This window comes from Canis aureus, chromosome X (assembly GCF_053574225.1).
Source record: "Canis aureus isolate CA01 chromosome X, VMU_Caureus_v.1.0, whole genome shotgun sequence".
In the NCBI taxonomy this organism is placed as follows: domain Eukaryota; kingdom Metazoa; phylum Chordata; class Mammalia; order Carnivora; family Canidae; genus Canis; species Canis aureus.
In genome coordinates this window covers 96803748-96830916 of record NC_135649.1, presented here as the reverse complement: position 1 = coordinate 96830916, position 27169 = coordinate 96803748, and the positions used below count along the sequence as shown (strand labels likewise).

General features: G+C 33.2%; 1 protein-coding gene across 15 annotated transcripts in view; it reads right to left on the bottom strand.

Annotated features, from left to right (window-relative positions):
• DMD (dystrophin) overlaps positions 1–27169 on the bottom strand; it is a 2162139-nt gene that overhangs the window by 1328755 nt on the left and 806215 nt on the right. For all 15 annotated transcript variants that reach the window (XM_077887780.1, XM_077887782.1, XM_077887777.1 and 12 more), the window contains 3 exons: positions 17988–18229; positions 13294–13474; positions 709–854 (listed from right to left, as the gene is read on the bottom strand). In XM_077887780.1, the coding sequence (XP_077743906.1) occupies positions 709–854; positions 13294–13474; positions 17988–18229 (569 nt within the window). The remainder of the gene's footprint in view (positions 1–708; positions 855–13293; positions 13475–17987; positions 18230–27169) is intronic.

Below are 27169 nucleotides of genomic sequence, written 5' to 3'. Positions count from 1 at the left end.
TCTAAAAATTACTTTCTTAAATATTTAATTCTTGCAAAGAACTCTTCATATAAAAGTTAAATTTTAATTTTTTTCTTAATCCTCAAAATGTAGACATATCTCAGCTCCTAAATATAGTTAATGAATGCTTTCTGACTAAAAAAATAAAATGTGATTAGATATAAAACACAGGCTTTTCAGAATTAGTAGGAAAAATATTCTGAAATCTCTTACAAATTATTTATTTCCCATATTAGTATTTTCTATTACTTGATATAAGGCCTCTAAATTGTAGTTAATAGAACTTAAAAATTAATTATGATATTACATAAGGCTAATGTCTAAAATTTATTTTATAGCTGCACAGATTTTACCACTTTGTGTTTGGAAAAGTGAAAGGAGTTATAAATTAGCAAGCAAAGGGGGAAATATAAACCACAGCTTTCATAATAAAGTCAATGTGTCTAAAAATACATACTAAATGAGAAAGAATATACTTCATACACAGATCATGTCATTGTTTTCAAAAAAGAGTTTTTGTCTTACGGAGGGAAGACACAAATCCATAAAATATTATGTTTTTAAAATCTTATCTTCATTTTTCCAATAAGTAAACCATCATACTTGCCATGATTATTTTATTTTTATTATTTGTAGGTTATACCAATGTGACTGTTTCATAGATGAGATCTGCACTATATTGTTTAAGACATTCAAATAGTCACAGACCTGTAGCTCTCCGAGTCTCTGTTCCATGATGTCATATTCAGTGACAGTAACCTGAGGTATAGAGAGTTTGGTTTCTGACTGCTGGATCCATGTCAGGATGGTACTCATGGTCTCCTGATAGCGCATGGGTGGCAAACTGTCAAAAACTTTATCAAACGGCAAAAGAAGAGAATCATTTCACTATTTTAAACTTTGTCATTATGTTTTCCTAAGTTGTCAGCAAACTAAATCACACTGCTAATTACAAATATTAACAAGTTGTGAAAACCTGAATATATGAATTAGAATGTGATCATGATACTGAAGATAAAATCCTAGTACATGTATGGTATTCAGACAGAAACCATACACACACAAACACACACATACATATTGCACTGAATCCTCACATCGGACTTGCAAAGTTTGCATTGTTAAAGTCACTTTTTTTAACGTAAGGAAATGAGAAAACATAGAGGTAAGTAATTTGTCAATGGTAACAGGGATGGTACTTGGAAAAAACAAGAAGAGTTTATGCATATTGACTTTGAAGGTTACTCTTTGTGTGCTATCATTTGCCTTTGAAAAAAAATGGTATCATTATCCACAGCAGTCGATATTTTAAATTATATCATGTCACTTATATTACTAAAAAAAAAATCCTGTGTATTTAGTATGTGTCAGAAACTCTAATAATAATTACCCGTATTATCATTCTCAATTCTTATAATACACCTGTGAGATAAGCATTTTTATTCTCATTTACAGTCAAGGAAACTGAGGCTACTAAAGAAGGGCCAACTAGGGCAACAGCGCAGCTCAGTGGTTGAGTGTCTGCCTTCGGCTCAGGTCATGATCCCAGTTTCCTGGGATCGAGTTCGGCCTCAGGCTCCCCAGAGGGAGTCTGCTTCTCCCACTGCCTATGTCTCTGCCTCTCTCTGTGTCTCTTATGAATAAATAAATAAAATCTTAAAAAAAAAGAGAAAGAAAGGCCAACTAATTTCCTTACACTTAAGAAACAAATAAATGGTAGAGCCAGGATTTTAAATCAGGTTTATGTGATTTCAAAGTCAAAACCACTACTCAACAGTATACTTTCCCTAATATATATAGGTATAAATTAGGGAAAAAATATATTAAGGAAAGTACAATGTATGTGTGTGTGTATATAACTATATATATGTATGTAGTTATATACAGCTATAAATCATAGGTGTATATATACTTTACATAACTATAATTGTTTACAGAGTAAAACTGTACTCATATTAAATGAGAAGAAATAAAAATTTCCAGCTTTGTCAGCTTATCAGTAAAATGATAAGGAATCATAAATGGTAGATAAAACAGTTAACTTATGAGTAGATGTTATAATATTATAGATTGCCCAAAACTCAGTGAGCATCCATCTACGTACAGATTGAGGGCAGGAGGAAAGAAGGAAGATGATAGACAGATAGATAGATACCATAAATTTAGAGAACCCATCACTTTTCAGCACAGGCCAGCATAAAATCAAAATCTCTCAAATCCAGAAAAAAGAGAAACATTGAAATATTCTAAATGATTAATAAATTTGATCAATTTTTACTATATTAGCCAATATAATTCTATCTAAAACTTAGGAAATAATCATGATTTGATACATTTTTATGTTAATTTATTAAAAATATCAACAAAGTATGCATCAATTTACATTATTCAATGAATAATTTACATTATATAAAAGTCTCAAGTTCTCTTTAAAAACATGCTAAAGTATTGAAGATACAGTCCACCATTACATGTGTACACTGTGTATGATATTGCAGGTATGGAACAATTTATTCCTTTATTCTGATTCAGAATGTTCAGGTACATTTCCTCCTTTGCTATCTGGATCCTGAGTGCAAGCTCCAGGTGTTTCATGAATGGATTGCATTGGAAGGGGAGCTGGAATTGAAAGATGACCTACCAAGTCCATAGTTTCTGAACTAGCTACCTCATTGCCCACATGTCGGTTCATCAATCAGGAAATACTTTATCTGAAGAGCTATGGTAATAGCCACCCAATGAGCTCTAATATCACCCTAAAGTCTATGTCCATTCTAGGGGAGGTCCTGATTATATTCTCCTTTCTTTAGCTTCCTTTTGGACAATGAAAAGTTAGCCATTTCTGTCTCTGAATTGCTGATGTTTTTCTATAGAACTGCTTCTGATAAAGTCTGTTTCTGCTTCTGGGATAAAGTTCTTCCACTGAGAGCTAAACCAAACTTCCGTCTATTCTGAGAGAAGGCAGATGACTTCTAAAATGATCAAAAAGTACCTTTGTATCTTGCAGAAACAAAATCCCATACAATTTAAGATCTTTCCTAGCCTCTCCATGTATGGTCTTGCTTCCTTTCAATCTAACACTATGCTCAGTTTTTGGAAATGCAAAACTGATTTATGACATTACATCACAGCTTAATTTCTTTTCCTTGGGATCATGCATTTTATTTTTATTTAAATTCAATTAATTAATATATACTGTATTATTAGTTTCAGAGGTACAGTTCAGTGATTCATCAGTCCTATATAACACCCAGTGCTCATTACATCCCATGCTCTTCTTAATGCCCATCACTCAGTTACCTCATCCCCCCACTCCCACTCCTCCAGCAACCCTCAGTTTGTTTCCTATGATTAAGAGTATCTTATGGTTTCTCTCCCTCTCTGATTTCATCTTGTTTTTTTTCCCCTCACTTCCCATATGCTCCCTTATTTTGTTTCTTAAATTCCACTTATTATGAGTGAAATCATACGATAATTATCTTTCTCTGATTGACTTATTTCACTTAGTATAATACCCTCTAGTTCCACCCACGTCACATAAAAATAGATTCAAAAATGGATGAAAGACCTAAATGTGAGACAGGAATCCATCAGAATTCTAGAGGAGAACACAGGCAGCAACTTCTTTGACCCTGGCCAAAGCAACTTCTTGCTAGACATGTCTCCAAAGGCAAGGAAAACAAAGGCAAAAATGAACTATTGGGACTTCATCAAGATAAAAAGTTTTATACAGCAAGGGAAACAATCAACAAAACTAAAAGACAACCAATAGAATGGGAGAAGATATTTGCAAATGTCTTATCAGATAAAGGCCTAATATCCAAAATCTATAAAGGACTTATCAAACTCAACACCCAAAGAACAAATAATCCCATCAAGAGATGGGCAGAAGACATGAACAGACATTTCTCCAAAGATGACATACAAATGGCCAACAGACACATGAAAAAATGTTCCACATCACTGAGCATCAGGGAAATACAAATCAAAACCACAATGAGATACCACAGCATAAAATTTATCAATACTGTTTCATTTTTCTAGAATCCTCACCAGTGGCTCATATAAGACCCCCTAGATTATCCACCTCTCCAGATCCCTCTTTCATCACACTCTCCCCTCTGTTCTCCAGGGACGCAAAATTTCTCTGCATCTTGCCTAACGAACACCTACTATACCCTCAGTCTTATTAATTCCTATTCATTCTCTGGCTTCTGTGTTAAGCAAAACATTTTCAAAGAAATCTTGACTAAACTTCCCAGCCCAGTAAGTTTCCTTTTAGTAGGAGAGCCTTGTCCTTGTCCTTCTCTGTTCAAACACTCATTTTAAATTATAATTATAAAGATACCAGCTTGATTTTGTGATTAATGGCTGCATCTTTCCCAGTTTAAAGCATAATGATAGCAAAAGTTTGTGGTTTTAGCTTAGCAATCTATCTCCAATGACCAGAATGATGTCATGCAAGGAATCAATATTTGTTGAATGAGTAACTACATGTTGGGGAGTATAACTTTGAGCACACACACAAAAAGAATGCCTTTGCTGGGACACCTGGGTGGCTCAGGGACTGAGCAACTGCCTTTGGCTGATGTTGTGATCTTGGGGTCCTGGGATCAAGTTCTGCATCAGGCTCCCAATAGGGAGCCTGCTTCTCCCTCTGCCTATGTTTCTGCCTTTGTCTCTCTTATGAATCAATAAATAAAATCTTAAAAAATAAAAAAGGCCTTTGCCAGGAACACAGGAGAAAAACAGTATTTGGTGAAATCTAGAATGTGAACAAGAGGAGAAAGAATTTACTGAGAGAATTTAGACATTCTTCTCATTCCACCTATTAAATCTTTCTAATGCCCACAGAACATTCTAAACACTGATTGACTTAAATTGACTTTGTTTGTCCCTCTTCTTTTCTCACTTCATGGTTCCTAGACTACTAAGGTATAAAAAATATTTTCTACGTCTTTTGTTTAAAAATCCCTTTTGTTTTATTGAATTAACTTATAAAGGAGAGGGGCTTCAGAGAAGAGAAAAGATGAGAGAGGAGAGCAAAGCAGAGAGCAAAAAGACAAGGCAAGATTATTTCACTTAAAAATAAAAAGCCATATGTGGAATTAAGCACTTTATTTTCTGAAACACATGCGTCTATGTCAAGGGGTAAGACATTTTAACTGAAAAGCAAGATAAACAGAGAAGTACTTTGAAAATTCAGACACTTCCCCTCATCCCATCCCATTATAAGACAGAGCTATCATAATAATGCTGAGATCACAAAACACTACATTATATTATATATGGAACTTTTTTTAAAAAAAATCACAACTATCTCTCCCCAAATGTAAAACAAAATACTCAGGAAAAATAAAGGTACTTGACTGTCACATAAATGATGAAGTAGTGAGAAGGAATATCGAATTGTGTTATCCTATATGGTATCCACTAGCTACATATGTTCCTTGAGCAATTTAAATGTGATTACTATGATCTGAGATGTTGTGCACTTGTAAATACACATCAGATTTTGCAGACAGACTACAAAAAATAATGTAAGAATATCTCTATAATTTTTAATTTTGATTCTTTGTTAAAGTAATATTATTTGGATGTATTTGTTTAAATAAAATATACACTTAAAATTACTTTCATCTGTTTCTTGTTTAATACGGTCACTAGAAAATTTTAAATTATGCACATGGTTCACATTCTATTTATACTGCATGAGCTTATGTAGAAGCTGTGAGAAATAATCCATTTGGGGAAGGAAAGAGAGCATATATGTTAGTAGTCTGTAAACAGTAACAGCATTTTAAAACACTGAAACATCTGCTGTGAATATTAAGTTGACTAACTTGAATTTCTCATCATTTATAAGTAGACATTAGTGATGACTTAATATATGAAATATGTGTGTGTGTGCGTGCGTGCGTGCAGAAAGTTAATTAACAGCATTTTCTACTTCTTGGATAACTCTATTTTGGGAAATGCTTATACTGAAGCTATCCTTCTTTTTATTCCATACCAAGTAGATTCCAACTTTCTCCTCACCCCTTATAGTTAATAGAACAACAAAACAGTGTAACCAACAAAGATCTTTTTCTGCGGCTTTTAACCTTATTAAATGGCATAAACCATGATACAAAACAAGTATTTCTTTAAAAAGTGAACACTGGCAGAAGATGTCCAAATAGATGAGGGGACCCACAGTATATGATGATTAACATACTAGAAATTGTCCTTAAAATACTAAGAAAAGTAAGGAATTCTGAGTATGAAACTTGAATTTCCAATGCCAACATAGAAGTTAACACCTTAGCTTGACACTCAAGAACCTTTGTAGCTGGAATTCAATCAACATTTCAGCCCAATTTCCCACCATCAGAAATCCTCCAGCCAAAATCTATCACTGTATTCAAGCCTTTGTGCTTATGCTACTCCTTCTACTGAAAGTCCCTGGGCTCAAGCTCCATTCCTACAATGGACCTACGTGCTCTGATATGAGCAAAATAGATGTGTTTATAAGAATTTTACCTAAGATTACCATAGACTTTGTTTAAAAGCCATGTCTCCAATGAATCAACTGAAATCTGGATCTTTTTCACAAGCAATGCCTTAATATTCAGCACTTGAATAATTGATTCATTCTCCACTTTAAAGGACAATTTCCTACCCAAGTTTGTGGAAGCATAAACTACTATATTACTCAACTATTTATTACAAGATAAGTTTTGGGGTTCTTTGCTGCATTTCCCCCTTTCCACATTATTTGCTAAAATTGGTCCTATTACCTCAGTAATTCTATCTTCAAGAAGTTCTACTAAATAATTTTTTAAGATTTTATCTATTTATTCATGAGAGACAGAGAGAGAGAGGCAGGGATATAGGCAGAAGGAGAAGCTGGCTCCCTGTGGTGAGCCTGATGTGGGGCTCAATCCCAGGACCCTAGATCACGACCTGAGCCAAAGACAGTCACTCAAACACTGAGCCACCCAGGTGTTCCTAAATAATTTTTTAATATATATTTTTTAATTTTTTATTCTCTACTTGGCATTTAGCATATATTCCCAAGATTCTCATGGTCAAGGAACAATCATTGCATCTCATGGTATGAGGCAGAGGTAGTGTCAATAAATATGTCTGTTATGCTTGATGTCAATGGTATCAATGAAGAAAACAGTAAAAAGGGCCATTTACAAACAGTTTTTCTTAATTTTTTTTCTGGAGTTAAAGAGCAAAGTGATAAAGATCGTGTTTCATAGAATAAAATAATTCCTTTTAAAATAAAATACGTTAATAAAAGTACATTAGGTAAATTTTCTGACCTGGCATCAGAAAAGTTAGATCAAGGCAACCTTTGTTTCCCTTCCTTGTCTCAGCATCTTAACATGGGATCAGCGTCTTAGCAGGGACTAACAACAGTGTTTGAAATTATGGGCATAGAGAGCATTTTTTCTGCTGGCTGCCCTACAATTTTCTTGAATTATTTCTACAGAAAGCACAATTTTCTCCTTGCCATTTTGTAAGAGTGTTCCCTACCACACCTCCCCAGATCACCACCTCTTCCAGGGCTGCCTCCAGCCTAGTTAGGCCCTATATACACAGCAACAACTCCCTGTCTCCCAGCTTCCACTCAGATCTTTCTACTTGTTTCTCACAAACCAGCAAGAGGCTAACACAGATCTTTCAAAATTATGTATCAGATTACTGAATTTCCTCAAATGAGATTCGTTTTAGAAATTTCAGCTAGTTTTAAAATAAAACCCAAACTTTTCACCTGAGCCTACAGGGACCGTATTAAAACTCAATCCTCATTTTATCCTAAACTTCCCATAATTGGCTAGTTTCCAACCCTCCTGATCACCTTTCTGTCACTTGGACATGTCAAGCACTACTTGTCCATTTTGACATCTTTGTACTTGCTTTCAGTTCATCACCCAGCTGGTACCTACACATCCCACAGGTTAGGATCAAATTGTAATCTCATTAGAACAATGTTTTCTAAGGGAGTTTAATCTCTGATAATATAATTTACTTATTAGTTTGGTTATCTATTTCATTTCTGTAAGCTCCATGAGGATATAAACCTTGATCTTGATTTTCTCTGCTAAATACCTAGTGCCCAGTACTTCTGTGGCACAAAGGAGGTGTTCAAAAATATTTACTGAATTAGTGATTGAGCAAAACAATGTTGCACCAAACAGTTACCAAATTAGTGCAATCCCTATAAAAATCCTAGTGGCATTGTCTACAGACTCAGAAAAAACAAACCTAAAACTCATATGGAACCATAAAACACCACAAAATAACCAAGATAAATCACCAAGTTTCTTTTTTCTTGAGAAAGAAAAACAAAGATGGAAGCATCACATTTTCTGATCTCAAAATATATTACAAAGCTGAAGTTATCAAAACAGTATGTTACTGGCATAAAGACAGACATATAGTCTAAGGAATAAAATAGAGACCCCATCAATAAACCTATACACATACGGTCAACTGATTTCTGATAGTGGTGCCAAAAACAAAAAAAAGGATAATCTCCTCAGCTGATGATGCTATTAAAACTGGATAGCAACATGCAGAAGAATTAAATTGGACTCTTACCTTACACCGTATATAAAAATCGAAAAAGGTTACAGCCTTAACCGAAAAATTGCAACCATAAAACTCCTAGAACACAACACAAGAAGAATGCTTCTTAACACTGGTCTTGAAATGATTGCTTGAGGGGCACCTGGGTGGTTCAGTTGGTTAAGCATCTGCCTTCACCCCGGGGTCCTGGAATTGAGCCTCAGTTGGGCTCCCTGCTCAGTGGGGAGTCTGCTTCTCTCTTTCTCTACTTCTGCCTCTCTCCCTGGCTTGTGCTCTCATGCACTCTCTCTTTCTTTCTCTCTCTCTCTCCCTCCCTCCCTCATAAATAAATAAATAAATAAATAAATAAATAAATAAATAAAATAAAATAAAATATTTTAAAAATTAAAAAAAACTTTTAAAAAAAGCAATGATTGCTTGGATTTGATATAAAAATAGATGTGACAATATGAAACTAAAAAGCTTCTGTACAGCAAAGGAAACAATTAACAATAAAACAACAACCTACAGAATGTCAGAAAATAATTGCAAACATATAACTGAATAGAGGTCCATATAACTGAATAGAGGTTACTATCTAAAATATATAAGAAACTTCCACTTCCATAATTTTTTGAACTTCCATAATTTAACAGGAAAAATAATCTGACTAAAAATAGGCAAAGGGCTTAAGTAGACATTTGTCCAAAGATGACATACAAATGAAAGCAGTTATGTGAAAAGATATCCAACATCACTAATTATGAGAAATAGGCATTTCAAAACCATAATGACAGATCACCCTACACTCGCTGGGGTAGTTATTATCAAAAAGTAACAAAAGTTAACAAATACTACTGACAATGTGGAAAAACTGGAGTCTTTCATCATTTGCAGAAATGTAAAATGCTGCAGCTGATAGAAGAAACAGTATAAAGGTTTCTCAAAAAATCCAAACTTAGAAGTACCATACACTCCAGCAATGCCACATCTGGGGACATATCCAAAAGAAATGAAATCAGGATCTTGAAGAGGTATCTATATTCTCATGTTCATCACAGCATTATTCACAATAGCCAAGATATGGAAAGAAACTAAATGTCTATCAATGGGTAAATGGATAAAGAAAATGTGGTGAATGCACACAACAGAATATTATTCAACCTTAAAAAATATGCCATATGCAATAACAAGAAAGAACCTGGAATACATTATGCTAAATAAAATAAACCAGTCACAGAAGGACAAATACCACATGATTCCACTTCATGAGGTATCTAACAGTCAAACTCCTAGAAGCAGATAATAGAATGGTGAGTGCCTGGAGCTAGAGAGAGTGGAAATGGAGAGTTGCTGTTTACCAGGTATAAAATTTCAGTCCTGCCAGAGTTCATTTCTAGAGATCTGCTATATGACATTTTGCCTAAAGTTAATAGTCTACAGTGCACTAAAAAATTTAGGAGGAGAGATATCATGTTACATGTTATTATCACACTTTTTTTTAAAAGACTGTAAGAGGCCAGAAATCTATGGTTATAGGACAAAAAAAAATCCTTCTGAACTTTAAGAAAAAAAAGAAACTTGTTTTGTCATAGCTAATGTAGTCACTTCCTCCATTTTCTGCAAAAGTAAACAAACTCCTAATAATTATTTTCCTGACATGACTTATACTTTCAATTGAAATAAATCCAAACTATATCATAAATTTTGTTTTCATGTTTGCAGATAGAAAGTACATTTAAAGCCTTTCTTATTAAAATAAAAGATCACCTATCACAAGCCATGTGCTATTTTTTTCTATAATCATCTATATTACAGCATAGTCTTTCTGGTTTGCAGTTTCTAGAAAAGGTTCCTGGCAATTGTTTTGGGAGACAGTTCTACTCTCTCAATCTTCTCGCCCTAGGCAACCAGTAATCTACATTCTGTCTCTCTAGGTGTGCCAATTTGGCCATTTCCTATAAATGGAATCATATAATGCATGGTCTTTTGCAGCTGGTTTCTTTCTTTAGCATCATTTTAAGGTCCATCCATGCTGTAGCAAGTATGGGTGCTTCATGACATTTTCTTATTGAATAATATTTCATTGTATGGAGAGGACCATTTTTGTTCTTTTCTCATCAGTTGATGGGTACTTTAGTTGCTCCCACTGTTTGGTTATCATGAATAATGTTGCTACAAACATCCATAGATACTTGGCTAGTTCTTACACAATCTAATATTCATCCTTTCAGTTATTCAGGCTCCATGAGGTCACTTGTGACACAGGGATAATAAAACATTCTCAGAAGGTTGCTCTGTGAGGACTAAGAAAGAGAATTTATATGAAAGGTATTTATAGATTAAAAATTACTATGAATATAGAATGTACTTTATCTTTTAATTTTTTTTCATATCTTCTTTGCCAGGTACCAAACAGCAATTCCTCAGACCAGTTTTTGCCACTCAAAGTACACTTAAAAAGCTAAGCTTTTGTTTCATTGTGAGAACACTAGTAAAGACAAAAAAAAAGGGAGAAGAGCTGAAAGTCTGAATGGTTTACCACCCCTTGTGTTAGCTCTTATTTGCTGAATACTTACTATGTTCAAAGTACTCTGGAGTAATACGAGAAATCAGATTTACCGCCCCATGCCAGTTTGGCAGTAAAGTATGCATATGTAAAATTTTTGGAAATAATTATTAATTAGCAAACTGAACTATAAAACGACCTGATATGGAGAATTTTTTTATTTGCCATTTATAGATTGGTATATAATATTTATATATCAATACATAACATAGGAAGTTACATATGTTTATAATGTATAAATATACATAAATAAGTTATATGATTCAAATATAATTATATACATATAATTTATATATAGTGTACATATATCATATAAAATATATATGCATATAAATTATGTAATTTATGATTCATATATATAATCCATCTTTAATTAATAATTAATTAACAAGACAAGACTCCAAAAGAGTTACTACAGTTGGTAGAGATATTTTGGTAAATAAGATAAAAAGGAGGACATTTTATTTATAAATAAATGGAATGAAAATATTTGGCAGTTTTATAAACAATCATCATATGTATGAAAAGATAAAGGAGAAGACATGATAATATAGGTAGGCAGATGGATGGCTATATGGATAGAGAATACATATTATTACATTATTTATGTTGTAGTATCATAGTTGAATCTCTGCTATCAACAAACATCAATATTCTGAACATTTTTGAAATAAATAGAAAAAATGTTTTTTTTAAATAGAAAAAATGTTGAACCTTAACATAATTAATAGGTATATGTAATTAAAATAATTTTCTAGTGAGTAAGCTCCTTTGCCTAGCAGTTACAGTATAACCATTAACACGCATTTGACTTTAAGGGGAGGTTTACAGATTTTATGACAAGAGAAATGCATTATTGTTAAATAGGTCAACGTTTGAAAATTTAGGACAGTCTCAATCTTTTCCCCAGCTGATTTTAGACGCCCAGCAACAAGTTTACTGAAATCCACTAGAGGGAGCTGACATAACTGTGAAGTTGCATTACCTGAGGTCCTACCAGGAAAATAAACCCCTCAGCAGAAACAAATTTAAAGTTAAAAGAAAAAAGATAAATAAACACTTATCTTTTGCTTTATTCAGCTCATTCCATGCCCTTACCAAGAAATTAAAATTTAAAAACCAGGAAAACAGGGAAAATTTCATGTATAATTATACATTGATTTTAGAAATGTTACTATGTAGTAAATTATTTGGATATTTAAAGAGAAGTAGCCAAAAAACGTGTTTCCAACTAATTAAAGTTTCAATAGAAAACAAATACATGTTCTTTCTTATCTCATAACAAATTTGGGAAGACATTTTAAAAATATTTGTATTTTAATGCCTTAAAATCCAATTTTACTCTCTAATCTTCTGTATGTACATACATACATATGGATGGTGAACCAAAAGCTCATTTACTAATGTTTGAAAGGGTTTATAAACCTGTATGTCAAAGGAATTTTTGTCTTAAGCATTATTTTTGTCTTAAGAATTAAGCTGATGAGTTGGGCTATTTCAGACCACATATTATGAATAGCCTAAGAGCAAATTGGTGAGAAACAAAAGAGACATCTTGAAAATTTCACTGGTCAAATGTTAGGCATTTGTGTAACTGATCCACTCTTAGGTTATATTTTATTATTAAATGAGAAAAAGAGGATCTTTCATAGTTACACTGATCCAATAGTAAAATGTAGCCCAAAGAATAATTTGTTCTTTGCTGAATTTCAGTTACTACATGTATGTTACAGCTATAACAATCTTCATATAAACTGGAAAGTATTAGTAAGAAGCCTCGCTAAATATTCTTGTACATAAAACAAACAGGATTTAATGAAAACCCACTAAGAGGGCTTCAACTGCTCTTTTATTTCCTCCACTGTTCAAAATATTTGACTGTAAAATTTGCAACCCACCAAAGAAGATGTTAATGCCTATATAAAATATATACTTTATTTGTTCCTCAAAGTCATGAAATTATTACAGGAGGTGAGGGGGAGAAATGGAAATATAACATATATGTTTTCCAACAACAGTATCTCATTACTTGTTACTACAGAATATAAGGATGGTGGATTCCTTTGACAGAAATTACTCTTTCATGTTAGTACTTTCTCTTTTTCCAACAAATATTGAATATGGACAATATCAGGTTAGCCATTTCAAGGATTTTTACTTACTTGTTTGTAGCTCTTTTTCTCTTGCCTGCACATCAGCAAAGACTTGGTTAAAATGATTTGTAAAGGCCACAAAGTCTGCATCCAGGAACATTGGCCCTTGTCCTTTCTCTTTCAGGGCTATGCTTTGAATTTTTAATCGCTCGATTTGAGGCTGAAGAGCTGACAGTCGGTTGATTTCATCCTGTACCATAATTTAGAGTATTAAAATAAATAAAACTTTTACTTTGCATAGATTAAATTTTTTTGCAAAGAAAGGTGTTAAAAAGCAGTGATGTAAGCTTAGCTTAATGCCCTTATCAAAAAATTCATAAGAAATATCCATGACAGTTTAGGCCACCCTCTGGCATAGGTCATCAATTTAAGAATACCTTGGCTCTTCATTCAATAGATATCATCATATGTAACTGTCTTTAAATTTCAAAATCACATCATTTACAGCATTAATGGGCATGAATGTGCACTTGAAAAGTACTATGAATGACCTTATATCCTTTTAATAAATCAAACATGAATGTTCCTCTGTACCCTTATCTCAAAATTGTATGCCTTTGCTTCAAATTCAAAGCTTGTTTAATAAACAATATTTTTCTTTAAATTCACTTGTGAAGAATATAAATTACATCTATATATCTATATAAATACATACCTACTGCCTTAAATTATATTTTCATACGATATTTCATAGGTTACATAATCTATTTAATACTTACATAAACACACATATATTTATGTTTGTAGTTATCTCTCTTTTATATAATCACATTACTTCTCCTGACTGAACAGGCAATTACCCTTGTTTCAGTTAGAGTGAGAGTTTGCTCTGTTTTTCTTGTGCTGGCCTATTGTTAATAACACCCCCTTTCAATCTTGAAGAGTACCCTGGTTTGAATGATAAAATCACATGGATCCACTGCTGTGCAATATAGTAGTCACTAGGCATCTGTGGCTACTAAACACCTGAAATGTGTCCAGGCCAAATGCAGATGTGCTGTCATTGTAAAACATATACTGAATTTTGAAGACATAGTATGGAAATATACAAATATAAACAAATATACAATATACAAATGCATATATAAATATAAAAAATATACAAATACTGATTAAATGTTGATATGGTAATATTTTCTGTTTATCAGTTTAAATGACATGTATTACTGAAATTCATTTACCTGTTTCTTTTTCCTTTTTAAATATTGTTTCTAGAACATTTAAAATTACATATGTGGCTCAAATTCATAGCTTGCATTATATTTCTTTGGAACAGTGGTGTTCAAATGAGAATGTTTTCATTCTCTTTTGTTTACAGCAAAGCAACAATTCATCTATCTCACCTACACGTACAATCATAATTCAAAGAGAATATCCAAATGCTCTTTAAGTATTACTACCATGGTTGCTTACTTATTTATAATTCACACCTATGCTACCTTTTGAAAAAAAAAATACTTTGGGATTGTTTACTATTTAAAATGTAAAAAATAAGACAGTTAAAATTTTAAAATTGGATCACAAGCTAATTAGGAGGAGGGGAAAATGGAAAGAATTACAGTAATTATGAACTAAATATAAATCTGAGCTTCCTGGAAATCAAAGTAAAAAGAAAAAAAAAAGGAAAAAGGAATGAGCTTTTTTTTTTTTTTTTTTTTTGGATGCATATGTACTGTTTTGGAGAGAGTACCTTATGTCTTAGGATTGAATAAGATAAATGTATCCCAAAGACTCTTCCACAGTAGCAAGACTACCTAACGGGCACTGTCACTTGTTAATGATTTTTAGAAGATATAAACATAACTTTCTGAGAAATGTTGCTATGTGGTTATAACAGTAAGAGTTGATTCAGACAGGTTAATCTCTGACAATCAAATTCTTTTGGTAGGTGAAGATGAAAGCCATTTATGTAAATGGCAAAATGACCCACCTCTCTCATTCTGATATAAAGCCTCTCATTCAAAGCTAAAAGATAGGTGCATATCCATGGATGAAGAATAAGACAAGAGCTAACGGGTAATACTTTGTGTTTTTGATTATATAATTAAAGATGTGCACTTTGTACACTAGGCTTACAAATGGTAGCATTGACATCTGCTGTGAAACATTTAAGAACCTGATTTACATTTGGCCAGATGGAGGGCCGTCATTCTTCCTGTTTAGGGGGCTATAGAAGGAGCCTACAGTATAGTAGAGTGTGTTCAGCAAAACAAAGGGGACTCTGAAACTAATAAAACATTTGGGCAAATGTTCAATTGAGACCTTAAAGTTCTGAGAGTAAATCATAGGAGAGACCATTTTGACTTGAAATATTTAACATTTAAAAGATGTTAACAATTACTCATTATTTCCACAAAAGGGCCTTAATGTGGGTAGTCCTCCAGAGTAAGGCATCTTCCCTGATTCTGTTTATCCTTCAAAATTTTGTGTTTATCTGATGGAAAAACTTTTGCATTTTTCTTGGGAAAGAGTCCATGGATTTCTGCCAATTCCCAAAGGGCTCTCTAACTGCCATATTAAGAACCAGTTCTGGCAAGCATTATATTTGGAGCTAATATTGCGGTCTAATCTTAGAAAACATCTCCAAATAACAGAATGCACTGACAAACAAGATGGAATTCTTTATTTACCTAGCATTAATCGCAGAGAAATAGTATAATGTTAACTTTTGCATGAATGACACTGAGCTTACCCTACTAAATATTTCACCCGAGGTGATTCATCAAGCTAACAGAAATCAAAGGTGCAGAGAAAAAGAGTAAGGGGTGATGAAGAAGGATGGAATTATGTCATCAAAATTTGGAACCTTGTGGATGAATGCAGAAAAACAAAATAATTCCACTTAGGATGACTTCCTTGACCTCGAGAGAATATTTAAGATATGTAACCACTAATGATCTTTATTTGCTCCTCAGATAAAGAATAATATCCTAGCAGGCCCCAAGAGTCCTTGCTTTGTCTCTTATATGCCTGTCTTTTGGCCTCCATCTCTCATCTTATCTCAACCCCTCACCCCTCTCTGGCCAGCATTCACATTGGCCCTCTTTCAGTTCCTTGGGGGTGGTTGTTGTTTAAGCTACCAATTACCCCGTGGTATTTGTCAGGCAGCTCAAGCCAGCTAATACAGCTAATATCATTCTCAGCAACACTAGAGATACTGACTATTTATTTTACAGCTGAATGCATTTTGTAGATTATAGGGCTACCTTTTGTATCTGAATCTCAAGAAACAGGTTAAGGTGATATCATCCAGTGTTGTTATATGAAATAATATAGGTAGAATATTCCATCGATTCACAGAAGAAAAAAAGAGTCATGGATTGTATTAACAGCAAGATGTGTCTAAGTATAGAAATTCCCTAGATCTTCATATTTGCATAAAAACCCTAAAATGCCTTTCTGTCCTATATCCTTTAACTAAAAATGTATTTCCTGAGTTTATTCATTTCCCAGTAAAGCTGTAGGACCAATATGTGAGAGAATCATCAGGTCCTTCAACTGTTTTTCCCTTCACAATAGCGTTGAATTTCCCATCCCTTCCTGGGTTTAATACCACCTCCAAACCAACCTTATCACCCCTCTACCACCAGTCTCCCATTATTTAAACCATTCTTGTCAAAGCATACAAATTAACCTCCATTCACTGCTTCTTATGTTAAACCTACCCATCTTAGTCTATCATTAAGGTTCATCCTAGAAACCTTTTCATCTCTCCAATTTCCTGCTTTCCATGAAAAGTATTCCACTCATAGTAACCATGCAGAAAGTCAAGTTATCTTCATTATTGTGTAACTTTGGTTTTCTTACATTTGCAGACATATTCTTTTAATCTCTTTCTCGTGTTCCTTGACACCAGTTACACCTTGTTTGGCCCTCCAGATCCACTGTCCACTTCTACAACTCAGGAGAATGACACTTATAGACTAAAGCTCTTTGTACTCTGCCTACTGATTATGTTTAGCCAATGGGGAGCCCTGTCCAGATTCAGATTCTAGAGGCAGGGAGGAGAGTGAAGTAGCGTGTTGATTTTTCTGGCTTCATTCCTGTGATGGCACTTGGTCTGGGCCTTAAGGCTGTCTTTATAATGGCTGTCTAGTTCCTTCTTTCTATGTTTCTGTAACTTCTCTCTCTCTAATCCTTTCTGTCCTAGAATGCTTAAAGCTCTGATGCCAGGTTACTGTAATATTCCTTATGATTCCTCTATACTCCAAGCACAATGATGAAATATTTTGGTAAAGAAACCTTTCTCAAATTATTCTAATTTGAGTGAACTGTCAGTTTTAAAGATTTTCCTCATATATCCAATTTTACAGTACATCAGCTGCTTGTGTTCGTGTGGATTCCACTTTTTAAATATATGACTAAGTTTCACTTTTTAGCACATGAGCTGCCATAAAAAAAGAGCTCCAAATTATTGGCCACTCCTCATAGGATATGTGTAGTTTCCATACTCCAAAACTGCCTCACCATTTTGCAAATCGACAGAAACAATTAGCCATGTGTAAGTACTCTAAATATATATATTTTTAGGATCCAGACATCATGCATTATCTATTTAAACTCATTTTCTTCACTTACATTTTGAGCTTTATTGTGTTTAAACCTTTCAAAAGGAAATTTTTTATTAAATAATTTGCTATTCTTCTAGAAATTGCCAAGAAATTCCTATTGATCATGATCCAAATAGGAGGAAAGAACCTTACCTTACAAATTTTTAACTGGCTTTTAATTGCTGTTGGCTCTGATGTGGTGGTAGGCTGGGTTTTCAACCAGTTTTCAGCAGTAGTTGTCATCTGCTCCAATTGTTGTAGCTGATTATAGAAAGTGATGATGTTGTTCTGATACTCCAGCCAGTTAAGTCTCTCGCTTAGCAATTGGCAGAACTCTATCCACCGGCTGTTCAGTTGTTCGGAGGCTTGTTTGATGCTGTCAGCATTAACACCCTCTAGAAAGATTTTTTAAATATATCCACTGAAGCCACAGACTGCAAGACATCTGAAAACCCTGAAAACCCCTGTGTCTCAAGTTTAAAAGTATTTATCATATGAAGAATTTCAAATAAATCATTTATTTATGATAAAAAAATAGAAGTACCGACAGGAATTCTGATTACTGATTGTAAATTATTAGTGATGCATTTTATTAAGAGTATTAATGTAGGGATGCCTGGGTGGCTCAGTAGCTGAGCATCTGCCTTCGGCCCAGGGCATGATCCTGGAGACCCGGGATTGAGTCCCATATCGGGCTTCCTGCAGGGAGCCTGCTTCTCCCTCTGCCTATGTCTTTGCGTCTCTCTCTCTCTTTCTGTGACTCTCATGAATAAATAAAAATCTTTTTTTAAAAAAGAGTATTAATTTAAAAAATAAATAAGACACATAAGATGTAGAAGAGCAGAACATATTTAAATAAAAAACAAAAAAGGGTCAAAGCTCTGAAGGGGATTGGGAGATTGTGGACAAAAAAATCTTTTGGAGGATTCCAAATCATTGTTAAATATCATGTATGCTATTAAAATGTATGTTGAAATACTAACATTTGTATTTTTAAAATGGTTTGGGAATTAGCTGAAATGTTATTATTTGGATTTTAATAAAAAAGGGAGTATTTATCAAAAAGCAGTAATTCTGTTTCTGCTATAGATAGCCAGAATTAAGCAGATTTTCCATGGATCCATAGAAGTGAAACAAGCACTAACAAAATCTTTCTAACATGAGAAAAGATTTTCAATGTTACACATCATTTACAAATGTGGAAGTTGATCTGATCATTTTAAAATCTTCTATAACAAAACTAAAGCAGAAAAAAAAATCTATCAAAGGCAAGAAACGTAAGCACATCATTATCACCTTTAGCTTTCTGGAGAATCTACTGTGTGTTAGGAATTTGATGTCTTTTAATATATGCCATCTTATTTAAGTTTGTCATAACGTGCTATATGATGACTAATGCTAATCCAGGTATATATTATCCTATCCATATCAAGAAAGAATAGCAACATCATGTAATGCTATATGTTAAAATACTCTCTATAGTTAGTTGACAAAATTTAGATTTCTTACACACACACATCTTAATTTATATAGTAATTTCCATAATAAATTATATTACATAAAAATATTAAATATGATAGGAATTTTAAAATGCAGTAGCACTAATAACTTCCTTATATTTTTGAAATATTTGAATGTTTCCTTTTCTTACATATATCCACAGGGATCTCAAAAGGGATCATGAACTCAATATAAGATGCTTCCTCTAGTTTGAAATAAAGTGATTTAGTAAAGATCAAGTTGCCTAAGAAAAATATACTTTTATGAATGTTAATTTTACTTGACTTTCTGGTTATGTGATGTAATTAATGGGCAAGGAATTTGTTAACAAGTTTAAAGACCATTTCTAGCACAGAAAGACTGTAGTTTTATAAACATGCCTCCCACTTCACTCTTTTTAAAGCCTAAAAAATACAGATTTGAATTCAACAACTATATAATTTTACCCTTTTTTTACTCTCCTCTGCTCAGATAGTCTAGTTTTCATTTTGTTGTAGTTATGTTACACACCAAACCACATTTTTCAATTGATTTGAAACATAACTCTAACTTCATTAAATTCAAACTTTAGACAGGACATTGGAGAACACAAACATTGCAAATATTATTGGCAACAACATTTTCTTCCTTCTTTGGCTAATATATTTTTAAAGAAAATAAAAACACAAAATATGCATGTCTCCAAATATACAACTATAAAAGGTTTGTGGAAACTAAATATTCTTCTAATATTCTCCTAATACTTAAGGAAGCAACTGGCCTTACTGAGAAATCTGGATGTTTTTGTGTGATATACTATTTGTGATAATTTGGTTTGGAGCAGTAATTGAGATTTGTATCAAAATGTTTGGGAGATGCCACTAAGTATCTGTAGATGTAAAATGATCGTGTTTGTTACAGAGTGTAAGAGAAGAATCCAAAACTGTGGTCATATAGGTACTCAGTTTGAGAAAAAATTATTATGATAAAATATTGAATTATTGTTGGATAATGAAAAGAAATAATTTAAAAATACACAAGGGAGAAATTTTATGTTATCTAATGATTCAAAAATGTGCCATGGATATAAATGATGAGATGTATAGAGGAAATATTTTCAGCATAAGTTTGTTTGTTTGTTTGTTTTTTTTTTTTCAGCATAAGTTTGAATAAGCACTTAGAAGAAGGAAGACCATGGTGGTCCAATTCCAAGATAGGCAGGTAAGTGATACTAACGTAATTTAAAGGTAATGATGAACTGATACTGCATTGAGTCTTATTTAGCATTTCTCTAAATCATACAGAAATACACAGAGAAATACCACACTATCCCTGACAGAGGTCAATCATATAAAGAGTCAACCATCTCAAATGAAAAAAAATAAAACTATAAAGTCATTTTCAACATGAAAAATACATGTTAATCTAATCAGAAAAATAATAATCAAGGTATAATGAACTACCAATAGGTCCTATCTATTAAAATATAGGGATAGAATTTAATTTGGCCTTTTGATAATTCCCCAAACCTATCAGCTCAATATGTCAGGCCAAAATTGTCCAGATGCTAAATATCACTAAGGAATTAATTAGGAATTAATATAAACATGAAAGGCAAATTTTATACAAGTCTATTATGAAATCTACAATACTCTCTACTTATTAACATATTGATTTTCATAACTGAATAAAGGTAATTAAAATACAATAATAGGTTAAAGAAAGATCTCCACGTTAGGATAAATGGTGAAGGTGAATAGAAAGGTAGAGAAATTCACAGTAAAATCTCTGGTATTAGGCAGAACTGAGTTTAAATTTCACTCCCTTTACTAAATGGGTAATGAGGTTTGATTATTTGATCCCACTATATCTCATTTTTCTCATCTATGTAATGAAGCTAAAATAGAATTGACTTCATAGGATACCTATGAGGGTTCTGAGTTAACACGTGTGAAGCAGTTACACAAACTCTGACATATACCAGGTAACCAATAAATATTGGTCAGTGTTACAGCAAATAATATGTAGCCAACAAAAGAGAGAGAGAGAGATAGATTGGATCTTTTAAATGTTGAAAATGGTGGGGGGAGGTCTTTTTTACGACTGAAAGGGGTCATTTCCAAAAAAAATAATAACTAATATTTTTAAAGATAGTGCTAATTTTATATGACACTAACGTGGGATATAGAAAGCAAATGTAGACATTTTTAAATAAGTCATAACAACTAGTAATGAATTCATGAGTTTATTAACAAAGCTTGAAATATGTAGCCATATATCCAAACTCATCTGCAATTAAAGTTATAAAAAGCAAACAAGCCAAAAATTAAAAACAGAAACTTCCCCATGTCACTGGAAAAGATATGATGTTGACCACAAAGAATCAGATACATCATGAAGAATTTGCATGTAAAAACTGTATTACTTCATGTGTGAAAATAGTTCCCGCTCGACCTGAGTGTAACCTGTCCTTCTAAACTCTAAAGCGCTCTAAGAAAAATGTCTCTACTGACAGTATTTGGTAAGAGTTCTCAGGTTAGAGCAGGTGCACTTGTGAATTCATGCAACACCAAATCAATACCTTACTTCATATGAATATGAACACCAGGCGAACAGTACCCACAGACACAAAAAGCCAAACAAACATGTACACAGTCTCTCTTGCTTCAAGTGTGCTTTAAAATATTTGGGGGAAGGAGCAAAAGCACTGTCACGTGGCACATTGCTTCGTTTATATCTCTTTAACTAAAATTATAAATGCCATTACTTCACCTTCATGAATTAGCCATCTATTATGAGAAAGTCCCTTACAGTTTTTGCAGAATAAGGATACTGTTTGCCAAATGAATACTTGCACACGAATAATTTTACTATTATATGTAACTGTTTTATGTGTATTTTTTTTTAATTTTTTTAAAGATTTTATTTATTTATGATAGAGAGAGACAGAGACAGAGACAGAGACAGAGACAGAGACACAGGCAGAGGGAGAGGCAGGCTCCATGCCAGGAGCCCGATGTGGGACTCGATCCTGGGGATCCAGGATCGTGCCCTGGGCCAAAGACAGGCGCTAAACCGCTGAGCCACCCAGGAATCCCCTGTTTTATGTGTATTTTGTAGAATTATATGCTCCCTAACCTAACTCAAAATTTTAAGGTTTCTCTTGTTTTTATTTATTTATTTGAAAGAGAGCAGGAGTGAGAGAGATAACAGAGGGAGAAAAAGACTTGCCACTGAGTGGAGAGCCCAATGTGGGGCTTAAGCCCAGGACCCTGAGATCATGACCTGAGCCAAAGGTAGAGGTTTAATTGAGCCACGCAGGTGCCCCTGAAATTTTTAAATTTTATGATACTTTTTAAGTGTAAATATCTGCCAAGTTTTAAGTATCAATCATTTGAGCATCAATTTTTCTAATTTTTTTGTTCACTACTTAAGAATGCAAACGCTAACTCACCAGGAATTATGAACAATACTTATGGAAGGATAATGGATCATAATCCATTCACATCTCATATTCTAAACAACCCCCGAAATAGTCCATGAATAAATATATTGCACCCAGAGGAAATGGATCATTACTTCAAGTGCATCCATTAATTTTATGACTTGTGTACAGTACATAACAGACTGTTAGAATAATTTTAATTGCGCACCACCTTCCATGCAAGTACTTCAGAACTGGTACTTAAGGTGAAGTATTCCTCATAAAGTCTATTCATCATTAGCCATGAAGCTAGAGTAGAAATAATGCAAAACCTGTGTTTTCAGAGCTCTTGAGTTAGAAGAATATTTAGAATGGAAACTTAAAATGAAATTTTAATAAATTGACTCCAATTTTTATTGCATTTTAGGTGAGAGTCATTACAAGCCCATTTGGCATCCAATAGAACAGCCTCAAATGTAATAGAAATCAACTAAATCCAGGAAAATAGGGCTTGAGTATTGTAGACCAAATTCTAGAGGTTTCTTTGACCACACTGTTATATAATCACTTTTTAAAAATTATCATTTTTAAATAATAGCTTTTAAAATTAATGTTTATATAAAATATACACCACTAGTGAACAGAATACATACATTTACTAAAAGAACTCTTTTTTCACTCTTTTCTATTTTTGTGTGTTTTAACTATTTATTTTTTACTTTTTTCCATTATTAAATACCGCTGAATTATAAGAGACAAAGGGCAGATTCCTACTTATATTTGTTTTTGTGATTAATTTTCTCCAACAACAGTGACCACTATGATCTTTTCTCCCTTCTCTCTCTCGTTCTCTCTTTCTCTGTCTCTCATACACACACACACACACACACACACACAAGCACAAAGCTTTGTCCTTTGGAGACATGAATCAAAGAATGATGTGTCAGTCAATTAACATTTATTGAGTGTGAGCTCTGTGTAGACCATTATCCCAAGTGACACATGGAGAAACAAAAGACATAAATCAAATTATCCAGAACTGAGAAGAGGGTAAAAGAAGAGGAAATGGGTCCAAATCTGGGAAACTACTCACTTATGATGGAGGGGCAGAACTACTGCAAACAGTACTATTTCCATGCCTCATTGTTATACAGACCAGTTGCAAAATGTCTTTCCATTAAATATATATAATTAGAAGAGTTATTGACACTGAAAATCCTTCACAATGATATGAATAGAAGATAATGAGAGGTTTGGCTTTGAAGTGAATCAAATGGACTATCATTCCTGTCCCTACCAGTCTGACAAAATGTGGTCGCCCAAACTCAAATGGCATCATCCATGTGAAGTCCTTAATGAGCTATAAATCGAGAAACTAAAAATACAGTTACATAGCTAATGCTATAGATAAGAAGATTCCTTATCTGTGTTATGAGTCTGTACTATTTAATTACAATCCTTAGCAGACTATTAGGTATCACCTTAAACACTATAATCTAACACCCAAGGGATGATGGTTTTGAGATATTCTTCTAGTCTAATATACTAATAATTACTATTTTATTTAAACATTTCCTTAATGTGATTGTCTTCAGACTCTTAATTAACATACAGAAAACTACAATTAGAAATTGAAAGGGAAGCACAGTTTAATATAGAAAATATCACAACCCTATTAGACAATTATACTACCTCCTCTGGAAATTGTGGTAAAACAATTTTTAGCTTAAAGAAGGGGAAATTGACCTATGCTTACATATGTTTTAAAATAAATGTTTTGACACAAATATTTTCTTGATTATTTTAATATTAATAAAGGAAAACAATGTATCTAAACCAGGTCTTTTTATACCTGACTGATAAGGAGACTATATGTAGATGGAAGAACATCATTTTACAAACAAAATTAAGAATAAAGTCTAATATAAATAGATACAAATAAAGCAAATGATTAGATATAAAAATATTCTCAATTGTCCTAAAATCCCATAATCTCAAAACTTGAAAAGCTGATTTTTTAAAGATTTTATGTATATATTCATGAGAGACACAGGCAGAGACACAGGCAGAGGGAGAAGCAGGCTCCATGCAGGGAGCCCGACGTGGGACTCGATCCCAGGTCTCCAGGATCACACCCTGGGCTGAGGGCGGTGCTAAACCGCTGAGCTACCCAGGCTACCTGAAAAGCTTTTGTTTTGAAGTAAGCAGATCAGTTAAAAACAATCTGACACGAAACCTTAGGAAATTAGGATTCATTAATTAATAATCAATAGTATGGATATAGTAGCAAGATTGTTTACCGTATACAGTTGTTAAATTTTCTAGACTTTTAATTTTACCATTTTAGTGCTTAAAAGAAAAACTGTAAAAATAAACCTTACAAGTTATGTTGTATTATTTTTTTAAAAATGAAGTAAATACAAATTTGGAAAACCTCCCTTCTCAGTATTACAGCTACAGGAAACTTAATTAAATCACTAGGCACCCAATCTAGTCTCCTACTTACTCTCATTAAGATTCTTGAAAGCCAACAATTTCTTGTGACTAATGTCATTATTCTCATCTTATACAGGGACAGTGACTTCATAAAAATTGTATTTGTGAATAATTTCTCTAATAAGAATTTCTCTCCACCGTCTACCACTCTCTCCAACTACTCCCATACTTATCCAATCAAATGATGTTGACAGGAATCACAAATTCAATGTTAGTTCAAAAAGAAAACAGTTAAGGAATAGATAAATCAGTTAATTATACCAAAATCCATTTTAATAACTTAGAAACATGATTTTTAAGCTAACACTCTCTAGTAGCACCATAGCCTCTCTTTTTAGCCTATAATGATCATGAGGATCACTTACACTCTTGTACAAGACCTGGGACATCCATAAGGAACATGTTTATGTAAAGCTTTAAAGTATGCAAGTAATTTATACAACCTCCTTTTTTGGTTAGAAAAAAGTCCCAAATAAATTAATATGAGTCTCTTACTGAACCTGTGCATATTTTCAAAATATAAATCATTCCCCTGTGAAATTCACAGTATGATTTATATTAAAATTCACAATACATTTAATGTTAACTGTACTTTAATATTCTGCAAGTCAGTCTTTGTATTTGATAAAGTGCAGTCAAAATGAAAACTGTCTTGAAATTGATCCTAACTTCTATGTGACCCTGCAAAACTGAACACATGTTATAAGAAAGAGTGTTCTTGGGACACAAAGTGATTTTCAACAAAATTCTGCAACATTAAATCAAAGTCACTTCTACATTGGCATCATGGTAATCTCTGCACTTTTAGGAATTTTAAGGCACTCTCCCTTTTTCTCAGCACTTTTTTTAAAGGTTTTATTTATTTATTCTTTAGAGAGAGAGAGAGAGAGAGAGAGAGGCAGAGACATAAGCAGAGGGAGAAGCAGGCTCCATGCAGGGAGCCCAATGTGGGACTAGATCCCAGGACTGCAGGATCATGCCCTGAGCCAAAGGCAGATGCTTAGCGCTGAGCCACTCAGGTGTCCCATCTGCACCTTTCTTAATTTCCTTTAAGAAACTGCCCTTGAGACTAACAGGTTTTGTTTTCTCCATTTCGTTTTTTTTTTTTGTTTTTTTTTTTGTTTGTTTGTTTGTTTTCTCCATTTCTTAAGTAATGCTAAAAATTATTTCAGTAGTTATTTAGAAATCGCCAAAAGTGAATTGAAAATATATTTGATGTATTACTCTGGTTCAAAACTGGTATAAAACTTAAGTATTGAAGAATTTTTTTTGGCAGGTCTTAGATTTTCATTCTGAGGACAAATTTAAAAGAGGACTTCTAAAATCATTCCACATATTTAAAAAAGCACTCTAATCTTACAGTAAATTATCTGAAGTAGAAAATTCAGCTATATATGGAGAGATACATAGAAAACAAAATGCTTCTAAAAGCATAATTATGCTATTCTTATACATATTTTACACTATGAATATATGTTAAATATTGTTAGCACAATAAAACATACATAAACTATAAATTTGTATTGGTTGCACTGTATAAGAATGACCTGTCTTTATCTCAATTTTTGAGGACAAAAAGGAATAAATATTTACATGAGGTCATAAATGAAGTACCATGACTCAGCTCTTATTTTCATTTTTTATAAATTAAAAGATAGGAATGTATATGTTTCATATGGTTATAAGTTTTACTCTAACTCTGAAGTTTAAACCTGAGAAAAGAAATTCTGGGCTTATAAATTTAAGACCTGAGATAGCCTGGTTTAGAGAAATCTCATTTTGTCCTTCAGCTCCAAGAGCCACACCAGGGAACTGCAGTTTTTGGTTCTATGCCAGCAGGGCTATTGTAAATTAGGGTTAGGGGTCCCAATGAAATATACCCAGAGAGAGACACTCTGGGCATTTATGTATGTGTCTGCCTTAACTCACAATTTTT